This window comes from Electrona antarctica, assembly GCF_951216825.1.
Source record: "Electrona antarctica genome assembly, chromosome: 22".
Classification (NCBI taxonomy): Eukaryota; Metazoa; Chordata; class Actinopteri; order Myctophiformes; family Myctophidae; genus Electrona; species Electrona antarctica.
In genome coordinates this window covers 30,227,291-30,247,603 of record NC_136805.1, presented here as the reverse complement: position 1 = coordinate 30,247,603, position 20,313 = coordinate 30,227,291, and the positions used below count along the sequence as shown (strand labels likewise).

General features: G+C 47.3%; 1 protein-coding gene across 1 annotated transcript in view; it reads right to left on the bottom strand.

Annotated features, from left to right (window-relative positions):
• atrnl1b (attractin-like 1b) overlaps window positions 1-20,313 on the bottom strand; it is a 110,257-nt gene that overhangs the window by 76,314 nt on the left and 13,630 nt on the right. Inside the window, exons 4-13 of the mRNA XM_079493392.1 lie at window positions 18,170-18,298; window positions 16,281-16,489; window positions 15,347-15,521; window positions 14,024-14,111; window positions 13,241-13,523; window positions 10,804-10,987; window positions 10,272-10,426; window positions 8,724-8,808; window positions 8,273-8,490; window positions 20-138 (exon numbers count right to left, since the gene is read on the bottom strand). Coding sequence (XP_079349518.1) covers window positions 20-138; window positions 8,273-8,490; window positions 8,724-8,808; window positions 10,272-10,426; window positions 10,804-10,987; window positions 13,241-13,523; window positions 14,024-14,111; window positions 15,347-15,521; window positions 16,281-16,489; window positions 18,170-18,298 — 1,645 coding nt within the window. The remainder of the gene's footprint in view (window positions 1-19; window positions 139-8,272; window positions 8,491-8,723; window positions 8,809-10,271; window positions 10,427-10,803; window positions 10,988-13,240; window positions 13,524-14,023; window positions 14,112-15,346; window positions 15,522-16,280; window positions 16,490-18,169; window positions 18,299-20,313) is intronic.

Below are 20,313 nucleotides of genomic sequence, written 5' to 3'. Positions count from 1 at the left end.
CATCCGGTGGCAGACTCACAGTGGTGCAGTTGCTAGAGGCGGAGAGACACTTCTTATCGTCGCACCACTGGCAGCCGTTGGTGTTGGACGCACAGCTGGCACAGTCTGAGAAACGATAGCACCGCTCGTCCACCGTGGCTGTGAGAGAGAGAGAGAGAGAGAGAGAGAGAGAGAGAGAGAGAGAGAGAGAGAGAGAGAGAGAGAGAGAGAGAGAGAGAGAGAGAGAGAGAGAGAGAAGAGAGAAGAGAGGAGAGAGGAGAGATAGAGAGAGATAGAGATAGAGATAGAGAGAGAGAGAGTCTCTTTAGTTCAGTGGTTCCCAAACTTTTTCATGTCAAGGACCCCCAAATTGACACTAATTAGCCCGCGGACCCCCATTTGAAAACATATGCCAGGGACCCCCATAAGAGAAGATTTTACGGCTCTAGCAGTGATTCTCAAACCGTTAATGTAACTCTGAAAGTGTACAAATTTGTACACTCTCAGAGTTACGGACCCATAAGGGTCCATTTGGTTCCAAACTATCATTTAGCTGGGGACCCCCTGGTACTCCCATAAGGACCCCTGGGGGTCCCCGGACCCCACTTTAGGAACCACTGCTTTAGTTTGCATGCTGAAAGGGTGGGCGCTATGCACAGCAGCAGCCATATTGGAATGAAATTGGGCCCCTGCCTTACTTCCTTCACAGGTATAACCAATGATACAAATGAAGGCTCTGTTCCGTTTAGTGTAGCACAGTGGTTCTCAAACCTGTTTTAATTTCAAGCGGGGTTAATACATACTGAACTGGCGGACCCTGAAATTACAACTGTAATGTAGACAAACTATTTCACTGGTTTGGAAAGTGGCGACCACTGTGGTGCATCGGTAAAAATGCAGAAAGGCTTCTTATTCCTCAAAGCTGTTTATTGTAAATACTTGTACAGAAAAAGGCTGCCCAAAAACAGCCCTGTATTGCAGATAATAAAACAAAAGGTATCCTCAATGAGAAATAGTCCAAACACGATCAAAAACTGGTATTCCTATGTCCAACAGAGAAGAGGTCTTCCCTCTGTGAAAGCTGCAAACTGACTGACTCACAAACCAAAAACCCTCCCTACAAAGAACAAACTCAATTGAACACACCTGGCTGTAATTGCTGCCCCTCTCTCTCTGAGCTGAACACCCAAAACATCAAACAAGTGCTTCAACACACATATGGTCACACTGGCTCACATACGGTCATGATGACCCAACTAGTTAAACATCAAAGAGAACAATTAGTAAACATCAAACATCAAAGAGTCCTTAAACGTCAACAGCAAAAGGGTCGTTCATTAACATCAACATCAAAGAGTCATTAAACGTCAACATCAAAGGGTCGTTCATTAACATCAAAGGGTCCTTCTGACATCAAAGAGTCCATCAGACATCGACCTCAGAGTCCTTCATTACAGCCGCCCCCAAAAATGCACAGTCAATTTTGCTAACCCTGAGAAGGACTGAAAGTCTCGGGTACCGTCTCAGGAATGGCAGGGAGCGGGATGAGACGGGCAACCGGCCTGGTGTACGTCTTCTTGTTAACTTGAATCTCCGCTGTCCGAATCCTCCCGTCCACCCCCGGAATGACCTTGGTGATGCGACCGATAGGCCAAAGTGCTCGCGGGAGCTGAGGGTCCACAATCATGGCGACCACACCAGTTTGCAGAGGGGCGGTCTCTTTCTGCCACTTGGTGCGGGTCTGCTGAGCTGGGAGGTAGAGCCGGATGAATTTCCTCCAGAATTGGTCTGCAAGGACCTGTGTGTGTCTCCAGCGGCGGCGGCTCAACAGTTCAGACTCTGGGTATAGTATCTGAGGCAGCGAAGGGTCGGGCCGCCCCATCAAGAGCATGTTCGGGGTTACCGGGTCTGGGTCGGCTACATCGCTGGAAACATACCCCAGGGGCTTCGAGTTTAGAATGCCCTCTACCTCGATCAGCACAGTGCGCAGAACCTCCTCTGTTACGGTCTGCATCTGGGTAGTAGCATACAGAGCAGCTTTGATCGACTTTATCTCCCTCTCCCAGGCCCCACCGAAGTGAGGTGCACTTGGAGGGTTGAATCTGAACTTGACTTGCTGTTTGGCCAGTTCAGACTGTAGAGTAGGATGCATAGCATTGAACGAGTCGTGGAGCTCCCTCTCACCACCTTTGAAGTTGGTGCCCTGATCCGATAAAAGCTCTGCTGGTTTCCCCCGGCGTGAGATGAATCGACGGAGGGCCATTAGGAAGGAATCCTGGTCCATACTACTGAGGACATCTATGTGGACTGCACGGGTGGTGAGGCACTTGAAGAGTATACCCCACCGTTTCTCGTTTCGCCGTCCAACTCGTACGGTGAAGGGCCCAAAACAATCCATTCCTGTCGAGAAGAACGGTGGTTTGAACAGCCTCAGACGTGCAGGGGGTAGGTCTGCCATCCGAGGTACTGCAGGTTTCGCCCTCCATCTCTGACAATCCGGGCAGGCGTGCTGGTGTCGCCTTACAGCCTCTCTTCCACGGAGGATCCAATACTTGCGCCTGAGCTCCGCAAAGAGCCTCTCAGCACCTGGGTGATGTAGATCTTGATCCACATCATGGATGATAAGTTTGGTCACCTGGTGGGCTGGGTCCAGAACTATAGGGTGAATGGTTTCTGGTTCCAGAAGGTCACTGCGACGCAGCCTACCTCCAACTCGGATCAGCTCCAGTTGCTTGTCATACTCAGGGGCAAGGGTGATCAAACGGCTGGTGGAGAGAACTGGCTTGTTGTCTGACAGGTACTGAAGGTCACCGGCAAAACAGTCAATCTGGGATTGTCTCAGCATGTCTCTCTCAGCCTCTCGATAATCTTGTGCAGATGGGGTAGACTGATCACCTGCCGCCCCGTGGCGTGCCTGCACAACTGCCTCCACCATACCCCTGAAACTTGTGAACTGACTGGCATCAACTTGAGGAGGAAGAGGGGCAGTGGTGATAGAACCGCAGAATGCAGTCTTCCGCAGCTCTGTGCCATCCAAGGGCTCCACTTGTGGTTTTGTGGGCCAGCACTGTGGTGAAAGGAGCAAGAATGCTGGGCCGTTGCTCCACCGGGTTTCCGCTGCTAGTTCCTTCAGTGTCTTTCCCCGGGTGAGGTCATCTGCGGGGTTGTTGGCCGAGTCCACGTATCTCCAGGATTGGGCTTCAGTCAGCTCCTGGATCTCGGCGACTCTCGTACCCACAAACACTTTAAAACGACAAGAGTCAGACTGCAGCCATGTGAGAACTGTGGTGGAGTCTGTCCAGAGTACCACCTCGTCGAGCACCAGGGTGAGTTCGCGCTGCAACAGCGCAGCCAGCTGTGCACCAGTTAGCGCTGCACATAACTCCAAACGGGGTATAGATTGTTGCCGCTTGGGAGCAACTCTTGATCGTGCTGTCAGGAAAGACACCCCCACGTTCCCGTCATGGCCTTCGGTGCGCAGGTACGCAACTGAGCCATAGGCTCTCTCAGATGCATCACCGAATATGTGGAGGCTTCTCACGGAGTTGGGGTGGTCTAGAGCAGGTGTCGTGTAGCATCGTGGAAGACTGATATCTGGCAGATGTTGTAGCTCATCTTCCCAGGTTAGCCACGCATTGAGAGCGTCCTCTGGCAGGGACGGGTCGTCCCACTCTCTCTCTTTGTCCCACAAGTGCTGCACAATGACTTTAGCCCGTGTAGTGAAGGGGACTAGGAAGCCTAGAGGATCGTAAAGCTTCGCCAGTGTGCTGTAAATGTTCCTCATAGTCGGTAGGGGACGGTCGGTGAGGCGGCACTTGTAGCCAAGGGTGTCGGAGGCACAATACCATCGGAGTCCAAGTGCGAGCTCCTGTGGATCTGCCATTGACTCTGTGAGCCACAACTCACTACTCTCCGATCTTGCCTCCTTTGGCAAATGGCTGATGACTTCTGGGACGTTGCTGGTCCACTGCCGCAGCTCAAATCCGCCTGTGGCTAATATCGTCTTCAGTTTGTCGACCAGCTGCCTGGCCACAGTGGGGGAGGAGAGACTTTGTAGGTGGTTGTCCACATAGAAGTACTGCTCGATGGCCACCCTGACGTCCTCCTCTGGCTGGCTGTGATCTGCCACATGCTTCTGGAGTGCAAACGTGGCGCAGCATGGGCTACAGGTCGTTCCAAAGGGGAGGACCTGCCATTCATAAATGGTGGGTGGTGCCTCTCTGTGCAAGTCTCTCCACAAGAAACGGACCAAGGGCCTGTCTTCAGGCAGCAACCTGACCTGGTGGAACATGCCTTTAATGTCACTGCTGATGGCGACGACATGCTCTCTGAATCTCAGCAGGACACCTAGCAGGCTGGAGGTCAGAGTAGGGCCTGGTAGTAGCAGCTCGTTCAGGTTACAACCCTTGTGGGTGAAGGAACAGTTAAATACAATCCGATTTTTCTCATTATGACTCACCATGTGGTGTGGGATAAACCAGGACTCAGATGACTTGCTCAGCTCCTTTTCGGCCACCTTCTTCACATATCCAGCCTGCTCCAGTTTCAGGATCTCAGCACTATAGGCTGATGCTCGGGCTGAGTCTTTCATCAGGCGTCTCTCAGTGCTCCTTAGACAAGGCAAGACTGCCTCTTTAGGGGTATGCAGACGGGGCATGTCCTTCACACGCAGCAAGGGGGTAGCATAGCGTTGCACTCCATCAACTTCCACCCTTACAGTTTGAGTTTCCAGCATGTGTATTGCTTCTTGGTCTTGTCTTGACCGCGTCACCATCTTTTCGCTCCTGTAAGGCAACACATCCATTTGCCAGAGCTGCTGCACATGATGAAGGAGCTCATCATTCGGTGACTTGGTGGCTATATGGAGACACTGCTGTGGCTCAAGGTACTGGCGGACAACACTGGTAGGCCCTTGAATAGTCCAGCCCAGCCTGGTCTTCACAGCAGCTGGTCCTCCTGGGGGTCCCAGACGGACCGGAGCAGTTGGGGTGATTAAGTGGGGGTAGTCCGAACCAATGAGGACCATGGGATGGGCTCGGTCCAGCGTTTGAAGGGGAAGGCCTCTCAGGTGCTTATACTTACGCTGGAGTGTCTCTACGGGCTGTGAGTGCTCCGCCAAGCCCAGCTGATCAGCAGTGAAGGCTCTCTGGATCTTGAACGTATTCTGTGGTTGGCTTGCAGGGGAAATGGAGAAGGACACAGACAAACCATGCAGGACTCTGAGATCTTGGCGCACAGTCCTCAAGGCAAGGGCCTCTGGCTCTCCTTGCAGTTTAAGCACCTTAGCAGCCGCTGGTAGGAGCATGGTGCGTTCCGATCCGTCGTCCAAAATCGCGTATGTCTCCATAGTCTGTTCTCCATTGTGCAGCATGACCTTGGTCACCTTCAGATGTACCTGACTGCAGCCGGACTGCCTGTCCAAGTACAGCACCTCATTGGCAGTATTTACCAGGCAGGAGGTGTCCACTGTGGCAGGCCTCTGGTTGACGTCATGGAGAACATCCAGATGTTTGCCGTCACATTTCTTGCACTTGGCCCTTAATCTGCACTGTGCAGCCTGGTGGGTGCGACAGCAACGCCAGCACCGTCTGTTACTCTTGATCCAGGCTTTCTGCTGCTCAGTTGAAAGCTGGGGGAACTTAGTACACTGGTTCAGGTAGTGCGGTGCGTCCCCACAGTATGGGCACGGCAGTATGACTTTTCCTGGTGTATTGGCACTAATGGCTGGGGGGTCTGAGACAGCGGTGCTACATACTGTCTGTTCGGCACCATGGAGGACGGTGGTGGGTCTGCCAGACCTTGAATCCTTCTGCCTGTCCCTCTTCGCCTCAGTGTTTTCTTTGCCCTCTCTGTGTTGAGGTTGAGACTCATAACCATACTCCTGAATCTTCAGCTCGAACTCCAGCCAGTCTGCAAAGTGTAGCAGAGTAGGGACACCGACATGTTGGGGGAAAATGTACCTCATGAACTCAGATCTCATACTCTGGGGGAGCTTGGACATCAATCTAGTGACGTGGGACCCACACTGTAGCTCAATGCGGCCTTTCGGTCCAAGCTGGTCGAGCATGCCAACCAAGGCTCTCACTCTGAGGGCAAAACATTTGAAAGCACCTGTGTCTTGGCTACGGATGCTAGGGGCCTCCATTAGGTCGGCAATGCGCCTTAACGCCAGCTGGTGGGGTTGCCCATAATGCTCTGTTAGAGACGCCATGGTGTTTGTATAGGGCGTTGCAGAGTTTGTGTACGAGTCAGCGATGAGAAGTGCTTCTTCGAATTTGAGATGATCTACCAGGATCTGATATTTGAACCTCTCTGTGGCATCCTTAGGGAGGAGGTTCTCCAGGGAGGTCTTTAGTCTGGCAAACTCACGGGGATCCCCTCTACTGAAGTCTGGGATGGTGGGTTGAGGGCCCCGGTACACGTACTCTGTGTGACGGCTGGGGTAGAAGTCCTCATGTCTCTGGTCATCCGGGTGGCCTCGATGTGTAGGAGCGGGGTAGGCCGATCTATGTAGGATGACTGGTGATTCTGAGGAATGGTGTGACCCCTCCGACTCAGACTCGTATGGCTCACAGTACTCAGGTGTTGGGGGTCTGGGCACTGAGGTCCTTCCCAGATTCTTAAGGCATGTGGTCAGCTCTGCCACTAGGTCTGTGGGCAGTGTGGTAGTGGGTACAGGGGGTTTGGTGTGCATCACTGCAGTGGATAACTGACGCCTTGTGTCCTCCTCCGCTACTGGAGGAGGGGGGAGTCGCCAGTCCCCATCTTCCTTCCGTGCTGCATGCACCGACCTTGTTGGATAGTTAGCCATGGCCTGTAGCGCTGTGCTTGGTAGGCTGTATGGAGTGGGGGGAGGTGGAGGAGGATAGATGTGTGAGCTGTATGGCGTGGTGGGAGGAGGAGGATAACTGTATGAGGAGGGGGGAGGGGGAGAGGGTAGGCCTTGCCCTCTGCTGGTATTCATCTGCCTTTGCATGTCAATGACAGTGAGTTGCAGCCTCTGGTTATCTTCTCTCATCTGTCTCAGTACTTCCAATATAGCAAGTGAAGCCTCTGGTTCTGCACGGGATGACAGTGGGTCTGGGGTACTGTGGTGCTGGGGTCCCGAGTACACTGACTCTCTGGGGAGCTTTGGGCGAGCACCAGCCGATGGGCTCCACTGATCGGATAGCAGGGGGGTGAGATATTGCATATCAGAAACCCTCTCCTTACTATAGTAGGGCTCCTGCACGTATTGGGGTTGCTGAAGGGGGTACTGGGTTGAGGCAGCTGCAGCTGAGGGGGGTCCATCGGTGATAGGTCTCCCAAAGGCGGGCAGAGAATAGTCGAATTCAGCAAGCCATGCGGGCGCACGCACCTGGCGTTTGGTGCGGGCGTCGGCCGGCTGCGTAACTCCATTTTTGTCGGATGGAAACATCTTCGCTCTCTCCACAGCAGTCACTTTCTCCGGCTCGAAGGACCGTTTGTAATGTAGACAAACTATTTCACTGGTTTGGAAAGTGGCGACCACTGTGGTGCATCGGTAAAAATGCAGAAAGGCTTCTTATTCCTCAAAGCTGTTTATTGTAAATACTTGTACAGAAAAAGGCTGCCCAAAAACAGCCCTGTATTGCAGATAATAAAACAAAAGGTATCCTCAATGAGAAATAGTCCAAACACGATCAAAAACTGGTATTCCTATGTCCAACAGAGAAGAGGTCTTCCCTCTGTGAAAGCTGCAAACTGACTGACTCACAAACCAAAAACCCTCCCTACAAAGAACAAACTCAATTGAACACACCTGGCTGTAATTGCTGCCCCTCTCTCTCTGAGCTGAACACCCAAAACATCAAACAAGTGCTTCAACACACATATGGTCACACTGGCTCACATACGGTCATGATGACCCAACTAGTTAAACATCAAAGAGAACAATTAGTAAACATCAAACATCAAAGAGTCCTTAAACGTCAACAGCAAAAGGGTCGTTCATTAACATCAACATCAAAGAGTCATTAAACGTCAACATCAAAGGGTCGTTCATTAACATCAAAGGGTCCTTCTGACATCAAAGAGTCCATCAGACATCGACCTCAGAGTCCTTCATTACAACAACGATTGAGAACGTTTTCCAACCACTGCTTAAACCCCAGCATATATATTGTGGGGAAGGATTTCGTGGAACATAGCAGAATCGGTTCTCCAGCGAAAGCTTTCCCCACAATAACAGAAAACACACTAGCATAGAGCCCTGAGGGACTCCGGTCAACCATATCAGGGTTTAAGCAAAGGCTACCGAGGAGCTTTCTCTCACCAGCTTTCGCGGGACAGAATGTTGCGGGTTTGAGGCCCTCGTCGTCGGCCATGCTGGGCTCCCAGGGGCCACAGCGGCCCTTGTTCCACACACAGCGGACCCCCGGGCCGGCCCCCGCGCAGCTCTCTGGCCCCAGGAAGGCGCGGCAGCTGGGAGGTCTGTACACCAGCACGTCGTTCAACAGCATGCTGGAGAAGCCCCCAAACACGTACATGGACCTAATAACAACAACAACAGCGACACAGAGAGTAGGTTGGGGTTAGTACGTATGTAGACGGTAGGTAACTCAAAACACACTCGCCACCATTTTGCTCGCAGACTGCTCTCCCCCCAGCGGTTCTTGTTTTATTGCATTCTAAAACAACACAGTGTGTGTGTGTGTGTGTGTGTGTGTGTGTGTGTGTGTGTGTGTGTGTGTGTGTGTGCATGTGCACGTGCTTGCAGAACTGACCCATTGCTGACCACAGCGGAGTGACCAAAGCGGTTGACATCTCGGTGCAGGTCAGGTTTGGGCAGGAGCTTCCACTCGTCACACGCTACAGAAAACCACACATTTATAAACATGAATAAAGACCCCAGAAGCAAAGATTTGAGTTAAAACGTTTGCTGTGAAAGAATATATATTCAAACTTTCAAAGATTTGCACACATTTTCACGATTAAAAGAAAAATCACACCCGTGTGAACTGAGTGTAAGGTCTTATATAGACTGATCAGCTGGTCTGACGTAATGTCTGACGTAACGAAATCACATCCGTGTGAACTGGGTGACCATAGCAACCGTGCTCATTTTTTTAGCACAGACAGACTAACAAAGCCAGTTGTAGGAGTGGTTTACACCACTCAAAAATAGCAGATCTATAAGCTCATAGCGTGGCACGAGTGATCTTGTAGATCTGCTATTTTCAATAGCTAAAGATTAAAATAATGGTTAAAGTGGTTAAAAGCTAAGGTAACACAGATGCGCTCCAGATCTTAATGGGTTAGACACTTGATCCAAGTACAGAGCCAGGTCCGTGTTTACTAAGTCTAGACGGTTCAAGTGTCTAACTAACCCATTAAGATCTGGAGCGCTACGGTAACACCGATGTGCTCCAGATCTTAATGGGTTAGTTAGACACTTGAACCGTCTAGACTTAGTAAACACGGACCTGGCTCTGTACTTGGACAGTCTTTTTCCATCTACTGTGTACACCGTATGTCTTGCTCTGCAATTTTATTCAACATAAAACTGTGCCCAAAAAAAAGAACGGTGTACATAAAGGGACAAAATTAGCAGATCTACAATTTTGTAGATCTATCGACTATTTTTGGCAAAGAGGTTTGGCGTAGACTGTAGACGGAGAGTCCAAGGTTAAAGCAGAATTCCACATTAATAACCATTTTCTTAACCTTAATCTGATGTTATATCCAATAACGAGTGGTACGGGTGAAAAATTACAGAACTCCATCCAGAGCGCACCGCAGCTCAGAGCATGCACGCTGGGTCTTAAACACGTTCGCCTTTTTTACGGAAGCCCATTTGGGACAAAACAATGTGCATTTGGTCATTATGAAAGACAGATGTGTGGGCGATCAAAATAAGCGATTTACTTGTCGATGTCGGGAGGAAACCACCTAACTCCATTTTTGAGGTTTTAGATTTCATTGTATTTCTTTTTTCATAAATCAATGCTATTGAACACCTTTTACATCCGCCTGTTGGTTTAAAGAATATTGAACCAATGAAAAGTATTCAAAAGCACTTCGGACAAAACCTCTTAACTCCACTGGACCCTCAAACTCCACCACTTCTCCCACCCTCTCATGCAAGTAATTCACAATACCAACATGAGGCAGTATTGCATTGTTTTAGGGGAAAAAAAGGATGTTTCCTTATTTCCTGAAAAATGTATAGTTTTCATTTCCTGAAAAATGAACATTTTGGAGATAGGTTTGGTCCCGACAGCAGAGACGTATACTGTATACGTGTGTCAGGTCAGCGTATCAAAGAGCATTACCGATGTCGTAGGCCAGGAAGTCGGCGGAGAAGCACTTGGCCCCGTTGCTGAGCGACGTGTCGTTGTGCGTGTTCCCCCCGAACACCAGCAGGGTTCCACTGAGCAGCACCGCAGAGTGAAGGTACCGAGGGAAGCCACTCTCTCTGAGGATGGTCCTGGAATACACACACACACACACACACACACACACACACACACACACACACACACACACACACACACATTTCAATAATTTACACAAGGACAAACATTACCGGTGCAGTTAAGGGTGCATTCACAAAGTCATGGCACATCTTGTCTGCACTATACAACATGAATGGATGTTAATGTCACTCAGCATCTCCGGCAGATTTGGTGGCCGGACAACCAAATCAATGCCCCCGCACGCACGCACGCACGTGCGCGCACACACGCACACACACACTGTATAATATAAAAACAATAATAAGAATTACGTACATTGAAACTATACAAACACACACACTGCTGGCTTCGTACGAGTGAGTGCACGCGACACGGTGCATGTACCTACCAGGTGCGCGTGTTGACCTCGTAGCGATAGAGGTCGTCCACCAGTCCGTACTTGTTGGCGGGCAGGGCCTTGTATCCTCCGTGGACGAACACACTGCCACTGGCACTGTCATAGGAGCTGGTGTGACCGTAGCCGCCCTGCGCCACCGCACCCCGCGTCTCTGGCATGGTCCACATGTTCTGTCCTGAACACACACACACACACACACACACACACACCGTTACAACCAATGCTAGAAAGTACATTTACTCAGGTACTGTACAATAGGCTATATGCACACCAGCAGCCATACTTCCTTTGCAGGTGTTACCAATAATACTAATGAAGGCTCTGTGACATTCTGGTCAAACAGAGTCAGGGTGCTGATATTGTGCATGTTGGCTCACTGGAAAAACTGCTATACACCAGTGGGTCTCAAAGTGTGTTCTCATATGGTTCCAAGTTGAGGGGGTTCCAAATGGCCCCTTATGGGTGTGTAACTCATTTGTAACACTCTCAGAACCACTGTGCTACACTACATGGAACAGAGCCTTCATTAGTATCATTGGAAAACACGAGTGAAGGAAGAGGCTCCATTTCTTTACAATATGGCTGTTCTATGGTACTTTTGCTTTACATTTTTATACTTCTATCCCACGTCTCAAATATTGTACTTTCAAAATAAATTGAAAAATGTTGTTACCAGTTACTTTATAGATTTAGATTATTACCGGTATAACAAAGCATACATTAACTCTTTTTTCCCCCCAAGTCCGTACGGACGTCGACGCTAGGTGGCGTCATATCCCAGGTCCGTATATATACACACAGTACGTACCCCAATGTATACTCCATCTATATAATGGTTGAGGCCTACGGAAGCTTTTAACATTGGTCCGGTTCCTATAGCAACGCCCCCAACGGGACACTCCGTCTTTTAAAGTGCACGCTGGCACTGGGAACTGGGGTTTATGCTAACAGCTAGCGGTAGAGATAGAGTTAACCAATTAAGCCCAATGTTATACTACTGTCTATTCTATTGATCTACAACAATATCTTGCAGATCTGCTATTTTTAGAATATTTGGTCATTTTAAGTATATTATTTTGATGCCAATACTTACTCAGGTCAAATGTTGAGTACAAGGCTTTTACTTGTTCACAGACATTTTTTATATTGATGTCAATGATACTTCTACTAAGTAAAACATCATAGTAATTCTTCCACCACGGTTGCTAACAACAACGATAACAATGCATATAAACATCCTCATGGACATTTCCTCTCTGTTAGTTTATGCCGTTTCCCAGGGCAACGGGACAAACAGGAAGTTCACACGTGTTGGAACGTCATTATTTTTCACTGCCTGGAAACATTGATGTGATTTCCTTATAATCTCATAGGCAGTGGTGGGAAGTACATCTACTAGTACTGTACTTAAGTACAATGTTGAGGTATTTGTACTTTATTTGGCTATTTCCAATTTCCAATACTTTTACTTCTACTCCACTACATCTCAGAGACAAATATTGTACTTTTACTCCACTAGATTTATTTGAAAACTTTAGTTACTAATTAGTTCTCTACCAGAGATTACCTGTCCACGGACTCACGGACGGACGGACAAAAGCACAACACATAGCCTTCGGCCTGGCGTTGACAATACGTTGCTCTAAAAAGCCTTCTAAATCCTGACCTAAGTTTTCTGAAAAACTTCAAATATTTATATAGCAGCATAATTTTTTGTAATTTTTGAATACTGTACATACTGTACAGAACCCCAAGAGGGGTTCCCGTCGAGAAGGGTAACTTAGAACACCAAAAGCGGTTCCCGCCCAGAATGGGTTAAGAAAGCTGATCTACAAGCTCACAAGTTACGTCCGCTCTTTGTCGTTAAGTGGTTAAAGGGGAATACCACTACATTTCAACATTGAACTATGTCATTAATATACCTTAGGGTTGTTGTGTGTAAATTATAATAAAAAGTCCTCCCATTCTGTTTAGCCTAGAACTCAATATCTAGAACTTGAGGTCACGTGAGGTCATGTGAGGTCATGTGACATCACAATTCACGACAGTGTACTCCTTAGCCTGCAGAGTACACCGTCGTGATGTCACTGATCACATGACCCCAAGTTCTACACCTCCAGTTATAGGCTAAACAGAAGGGGGGGGGGGCTTTTTATTGTTTCCACACAACAACTCTAGGGTATATTAATGGCATAAACTTTAGCTGTTGAAAAATAGCAGATATACAAGCTCATGTATTGCTTGCAGACCAAATACAAATCATTCTGGGGGTCCTTGACATGAAAAGCACCACTGGCAAGACATAGAAACATTTTCAGAAAACTTGATCATGATTTGGTCATGATTTGTAGAATCTGGTCTCGGGTCTAAATGGGTCCATGACGGTGGGAAGCAGGACGTGTGCTGGGTGGGTGGGTGGGGGTCTTACTGAGGTGGTACTCCTGCACGTTGCTCACGTAGCTGTAGATGGGCGAGTAGCCGAAGATGACCACCATGACCGCCTCGCCCCCCTCCAGCAGGACGCAGTGGGCCGTGTGGCCCTCCACGGCGTACACCTGGGCCCCCGACGACGGGCCCCCCGACGGGGGTCCCCCCGGGACCACGGGCGTCCTCTGCTGCCACGTCCGGCTGGGCACGTTGAACACCCACAGCTCGTCCGTCACGTTCCCCGAGCCGGCCTCCAGCTTCCCGCCGAACATGAAGATGTCGTCCTGTGGGACACGGACACAGGCACGCACACACAATCAACTTTATTGTCACCAGTGATGGAAGAAACTACTCGCATGGTAAATGGTAAATGCTAAATCATTTGCATTTATATAGCACTTTTATCCAAAGCGCTTTACATAGATTGTGCATTACAATCACCCAGTCACTGCTATTACAGTCTATTGCCACATGATGGCTGCACACTCTACATACGGGCCTTTGAGACGAGTTGTACTAAATCACAATTTAGGGATTTAGCAGAAGATCTTATTCCAGAGCGACTTAAAAGTAGACAACAACAACACATGATAATACATGAAATTGAAATGCATGCGTGTGTGTGTGCGCTTGCTTGCGTGCGTGCGTGCGTGCGTGCGTGCGTGCGTGCGTGCATGCGTGCGTGCGTGCGTGCGTGCGTGCGTGCGTGCGTGCGTGCGTGCGTGCGTGCGTGCGTGCGTGCGTGCGTGCGTGCGTGCGTGCGTGCGTGCGTGCATATGCTCACCTGATAAGCAGCTAAGGAGTGTCCGTATCTTGGCAGAGGCCCACTGTTGATGGGAACCGTGTTCCACACCCCACTGTCCAGGTTGTAGCTGTGGAATAAACACACTTTACGTTGAACTACTTTCAATCTGGCAGCCATATTCTGGCCATGTCATTTATACGCAAAGAATCGGCCAAAGACTTCAAAGGAATTCAACATTTTCAAGGTTTTCTGAAATTGTGAAAATAACCTATCTGAAACAAAGCACACGTAGGTGTAGCAGAGTGGCTCAGAGCCTCTGCCTGATGGCCTCAAAAGTCTAATATCTCCCCCAGTCCATAGGAATATCCCTTTGGTCTAGTGGTTCAGTCCATAGGGATATCCCTTTGGTCTAGTGGTTATCTCCCCCAGTCCATAGCGATATCCCTTTGGTCTAGTGGTTAAGATGATGGACTTTCACACGGGAGACCCGAGTTCGAATCCTGGGCATTACAATCGCCAATTGTTTCCATGTAGAAAATGTCCATACATTTTTCAAAAATAGCAGAAATAGCAGATCTACAAGCTTGAAGTATTGTCAACTATTTTTGCCATTTTGTACATTTTTTGGAAAGAATAGAAATATACAAAAATATGAAATGTGTCAGTGTTTTCTTTGTATATTCATTTGTCATATCTGCCCTGTGCAATTTGTTATTACGAAGCCGAAATATTGAAAAGTGTGCAAGGACGACTTCGAAGGCAAACAGTTAAATGAGCTTGAAGCAGCTCTGGGTGGAAAAAAGAACTACAATTTGTGTTCAAGAGACTTATGATAAAGCTGTCAACAGTAGCTATAGTACTGCCAATTAAATATCTGCTGCATGGAAGCAGCCATACTGAGGGGGGGGGGGGGGGGGGGGGGTTATCACAGCATGCATGAGCTGTGCTGTCTCGAGAAGAGACAGGCTTCTGCTAATATCAGCCTGTCAGGAAACACCGTGGCATAGACTATCAGGGACCTTGCAGGTGATTCTGGCAGCGACTTGTGCATTTCACTCATGGGATTAATTACAGGAGCTTCAGAATGGATTCCAAGTAAGTCCTAACTCAGCTCGGGAAGGTATTTTTGGCTCTTTCACGCGCCGTCAGATCTGTCGGAGGAACCCCGAATGGAAGCAATTGATGTTCGTTCACTCAGTGTAGCTCGGCTTTGAAACATCGGTTTGAGGCTGTGCGCCTCAGAAAGTTGTTGTATTTTTTGCCACTCAGTAGCCGTTTCCTACATAACTTCTGGGTATGATGATGTCACGTGCATAGCCTCTATGGTGGAAAGTTGGGGATCAGACTCATGCCACGACTTACTTGAGGATCATCTGGAAGGAGCTGTAGTTGAAGGTGTAGCCGCCCACCACCCACATGACCTTGTCCTGGACCAGCGTCCGGTGGGAGGCCCGGGCCAGCGACGTGCTGAAGGGCTTGACACTGGGCAGCACCCAGAAGGACTCGGCCGACGGCACCGTGAGGGAGCAGTCGGGACCTGAAACAAACAACAACACGTACGTTCAATGCAATGAGAATCACACAGAACGGTATAGCAGTATCTGCTAATAATGTTCTTCCCAGAAATTGTTCACATGGTGGAGGCTTCACGTCAACGAAGGTAGTAAGAGGAAATATTATTTAGGGTAAATATATTTAGGTTAGGGAATAGAAATATTATTTAGGGTAGGGTATTTAGGACGACCGTCGAGCCGATTCTACTCTATGGCTCAGAGACATGGACACTACTTTGGAAATTGGAGAAACGGCTGGATGGCACTTACACCCGCCTTCTAATGAGAGCGCAAAATCTCTCTTGGAACAGCCACCCATCGACTAATCGAATATACGGCAACCTTCCCTGTGTTTCTTCACTAGTCCGATCCAGAAGAACACAGTTGGCCGGCCACTGCTACAGAGCTGACAATGAGGTTATATCTTCCCTTCTTCTCTGGAATCCTGCCTCAAAGCAGACCAGAGGTAGAAAACTGTCATTCCCTGATGTCATCACTAGGGACACATGCATCAGTAAGCAGGAACTGGGGATGGCAATGGTCAAAAAAGTATGATGATGATTTAGGGTAGGCCTACAATAACAGCCTACTAGTCTAATATGACAAATGGCACTTTCGCACTACTATCGTCCCAACCAGTAGGGACGGAAGTACAGTTGCACAACTTGCGGTTTCCATTTGATAATTGTCCGTTACGCCCCTGCTCGACAGCCCTACACACACAGCGTTATGTACTACCGTACCTTGCCAGCTGTCGTTGCAGACGCACAGCTTCTCCCCGGTCAGGTCACAGTACCCGTGGTCGGGGCTGCCACAGTTGTTCCTGCAGTACGGGATGTCACAGGCCTCGCCCTTCCAGTACTTGTCACACTCACAGTACACCCGGCTGGCGATGGAGTTCCCCGTGGTGCACTTACCATGACCCGAGCAGTTGTTGGGACACGAGTTGATCCTAAAGACAGACACACACGTTTTATTACTACACTTCTGGGGACATTAGGGGCTCCATTTGTGTCACCGCTAAACCCCTTATCCCTAAACTTCTTTGCCTTTTTTTACTATTTTGCAAAGATTTTTTAATAGTTAAAATGGCCAGTCTACAAGCTCACAACGTGTCAATGTAGATTGGCTAGTTGAACTATTCAAATATGTTTTGCAAATAAGGGGTTTAGTGGTGACGAAAATGGAGCCCTAAGAGTTTAGACTTCTCACCAATACTCATTCCGTCTGCTCACTCTGTCTCAGAGGAGGGCTGTGGGCAGTTCAGAATGCTGACCACCAGTAATGTCAAATAAGATTTCAAAATGTTTTTTTAATGCAAGAACAATGGTTTATATTTCAGCATGCCAACTTTCCAAGAAGAGAAAGGCTTTCTATTAGCTTGGAATCCCCGTTGATGATGTCATTGTTTTCTGAACTGTCTACAGCCAATGAGACGCAGAGTGAGTGGACGGAAATCTGATTACAAGATTATGATATTATAATATAACGAGCATCAGTGAGGATGTGAAGATATGGTTGAAAATGGCTTTAAGTGCCCCTAGATCAAATAAGATGCAATGTTTACTGATGCCCTGGAGGGGGCACTGTATATACTCACATGGAACAAAGCTAAATCAAATCTGATGACTGAAAATGGAATGATGTTTAGGTATTATTTTTTTCTAAACCTATGCTGCTGCTGTTCTGTTCCACATACAGCCAAGCAGTTGAAGAAGTCACAGATTGAGGCTTTAATGGGAGTGAATTAGGTGCTTCTAAACGTGTTTTCTATTGCTAGTTTGAGCACTTCAAATACACTTAAAATAACCAATAACCAAAAATAGCAGATCTACAAGCACACAACACGTCACGCTGTAAGCCTGTACACGTGTTGTGATGCACAGCATGCTTCCATAGAAGATACCGTCACTGTCGGGCAGAAACCAGCTGTCTCCATATTTCAACTTTTTAATTTTGTTCAATAAATCAGTGCTATTGAACACCCTTTTTACAAACATTGAACCAGTGAAAAGTATTAAAAAGGCGCTTCTGACTAAACCTCTTAACCCATTTTGGGCGGGAACCCCTTTTGGTATTTTAACTAAGCATTATGTTATACTTTAGCTATTGAAAAATAGCAGATCTACAAGCTCATAGCGCGCCACCGAGTGGCGCGCTATGAACTTGTAGGTCTGCTATTTTTGAAAAATAGTAAAAATGCGGCCCAAATCTTTGAATAGGTATATATTCTTTCAGAGAGAACGTTTTATTTCGACGTCAGGCCTAAATGGGTCAAAGTCCATTGGATCCTCAAACTGTCAGTCAAACCACCCATCTCCAACTTGTGGAGGTCGGCAGTGGCTCAGGGGTAGAGTAGCCGGTAGAGTGGCTGGATGTGCTGGTCTGCTGGAGTTCGATCCCGGGCTCCCCCAGAGTTAGTGTCGCAGTGTCCTTGAGCACCGGTAATCGGTAAGCACCGGTCTGAACCGGTAATTGCTTCAGATGTGCCTTGCATAGTTTCCTCCGCCATAGGTGTATGAATGTGTGTGAAACTGTGAATAGCACTAAAAGCAGAGACATGCTGGCTTCTGTGTAACCCAAAAGACTGAAAGCAGTGGTGGCGACAGACATCTTTAATCCGTGTACTCACGAGTAGAAGATGTCGAAGCCGGTCAGGTTGTAGGCGGCGTCGCTGAAGAAGTGCAGCAGAGCGTAGCCCGAGGTGGTCTCCACCTCCGGAACCGTCTCGTTGCCCCTCGTCTCCGGTACGATCACACCACTGCACGCACGCACGCACGCACACGAACACACACACACGGACACACACAATTCAATTCAATTCAAAGGGCTTTATTGGCATGAGAAAACATACGTTTACATTGCCAAAGCAGAAAGCACAATACAGCAATACAATCAAAACTAAAAAAATTACATTTGAAAGTCAGAATCTTCAATAGATCAATTTACATGTACCAAGATCACTGGATGCAGGTATAATGCAGGAATATACACAATGATTAGTCTTTAGGGTGGTTGTGTTCCGTTTGATATCCTTCTACATACAGCTTTAAAAGATAGCCTGATGAAGGTCTTCTAGACCGAAACATTGTGATTTCCCAATAAAGCCTTTAACTGCATGTGAAGACAGTGTGCAGGATTTATTTTTCTCTCTTCTTTTTCAGTGAGTCAGACCCTCGTTTGGTGCAACGTCTTCTCCTACGCACCTGTCAACTTTGTAGGTGTGCAACAGACTTGCTGTTTCTGTACAGAAATATGACATCCTTTAAAGCATTGTTTCTCAAAGTGGGGTTCCTTGAGGGGGGAATCCCCCTGCAAAATGAAGAAGTTTATATCACAGCTTGTAGATCTGCCATTTGACAAATGTTGATGAATCTTCCGTGACACAAACTATTTTCACATAAGGGTCCGTTGCCAAATACACATCAATGTGGGGGTCCTTGACTTGAAAATGTTTGAGAACCAATGCTTTAAAGTGGCATGAAAACGTACTGATTTGATTGTTTTTTTAATTTATAAAATGTATTCCGTGTGATGAGAGCTTGCTCACTCTGCGTTGGAAAACCTTCGCCAGCCTACGTAAAATGTAGGATTTCAACAGGGTTTTTTTTACATAACCTGGGACCAGTGCTGGAAAAGTTACACAGAAACAGTGATATATTACCTATTACTAGTTACTCATTTAAAAAAAAGTAATATTACTTTACATATTAATCCCTGCCAAAAGTAACTAGTTACTTCTTGTTACATGAGTCTTTTCTTTCCTTGCCCCAAGCATATTTTGTTCCCAAACGTCTCACACTACCTATTTTGCTCCGGACGGTTAAAGCCCGCCCTTCCGCATCTGTTAATTCACACGTACAGACAATTGTGCATTGTTTCTGTAGCCGCTCTAGAGTCTAGATATAGACCGGATCAGCAGCCTGCAAAGCAACTTGATTCCAACTCAGTCTACCATTATAAATTATAATAAACACTCAAGCCCACAGTACCACCAATGCCGGTGAAAATAGTAACAGGTTACTTTTGGAAAATAGTATTACTCAAAATGTTAAAGTAATTAGTTATATTGAAAAAGGTAATAAGACTTTAAGTAATAAGTTACATAGTTGCTTTCCATCACTGCCTGGGACGAGATTTCCAACACAGAGATTTTTCTCCTCCCAATAGAATTTATATGAACAATGTAGAAGCTGCACTGATTGCTGCTTAGATTTTTGCTGTCACAACATGGCTGACATAATCACCTGATCACGAGTATTTGAGATGACGGCAATTATTTTGGAATAATCATTTGCATTGTTCCATTGATATACATAATCATCAGAATAGTTCCCATTCATCTGTACATCAAAATAGCCACTCTACAAGCTCACAACACGTGATGCACTGTGTGTCTGTTGTGAGCTTGTAAATCGGCTATTTTTACTATTTTTTTTAATAATTATTAAATGCAAGGCCTGTTTCCCATAGTGCATTACATATAGTTTCATCATTGGTGCAGTCATTTCTTTGCATATTTAAGTAATTTCTCATACCTGACCTGTGTCGTGTTTTGTTTACATAGCCTAAAAGTCAAACATAAATGTAACTTTGATTCATATGTTCCAAAGTTCAGTGCAATAAATAAACATAAAATCGTTAATCACTATTATTTGTATGACAATGAATAGACAAAATGATCGTGACAACCCATAGACAAAATGCAGTCTGCAGCATGGATGAGAGATATTTCTAAATATTTAACAACAAACCGAGCCAGTTCTTCTGCTGATA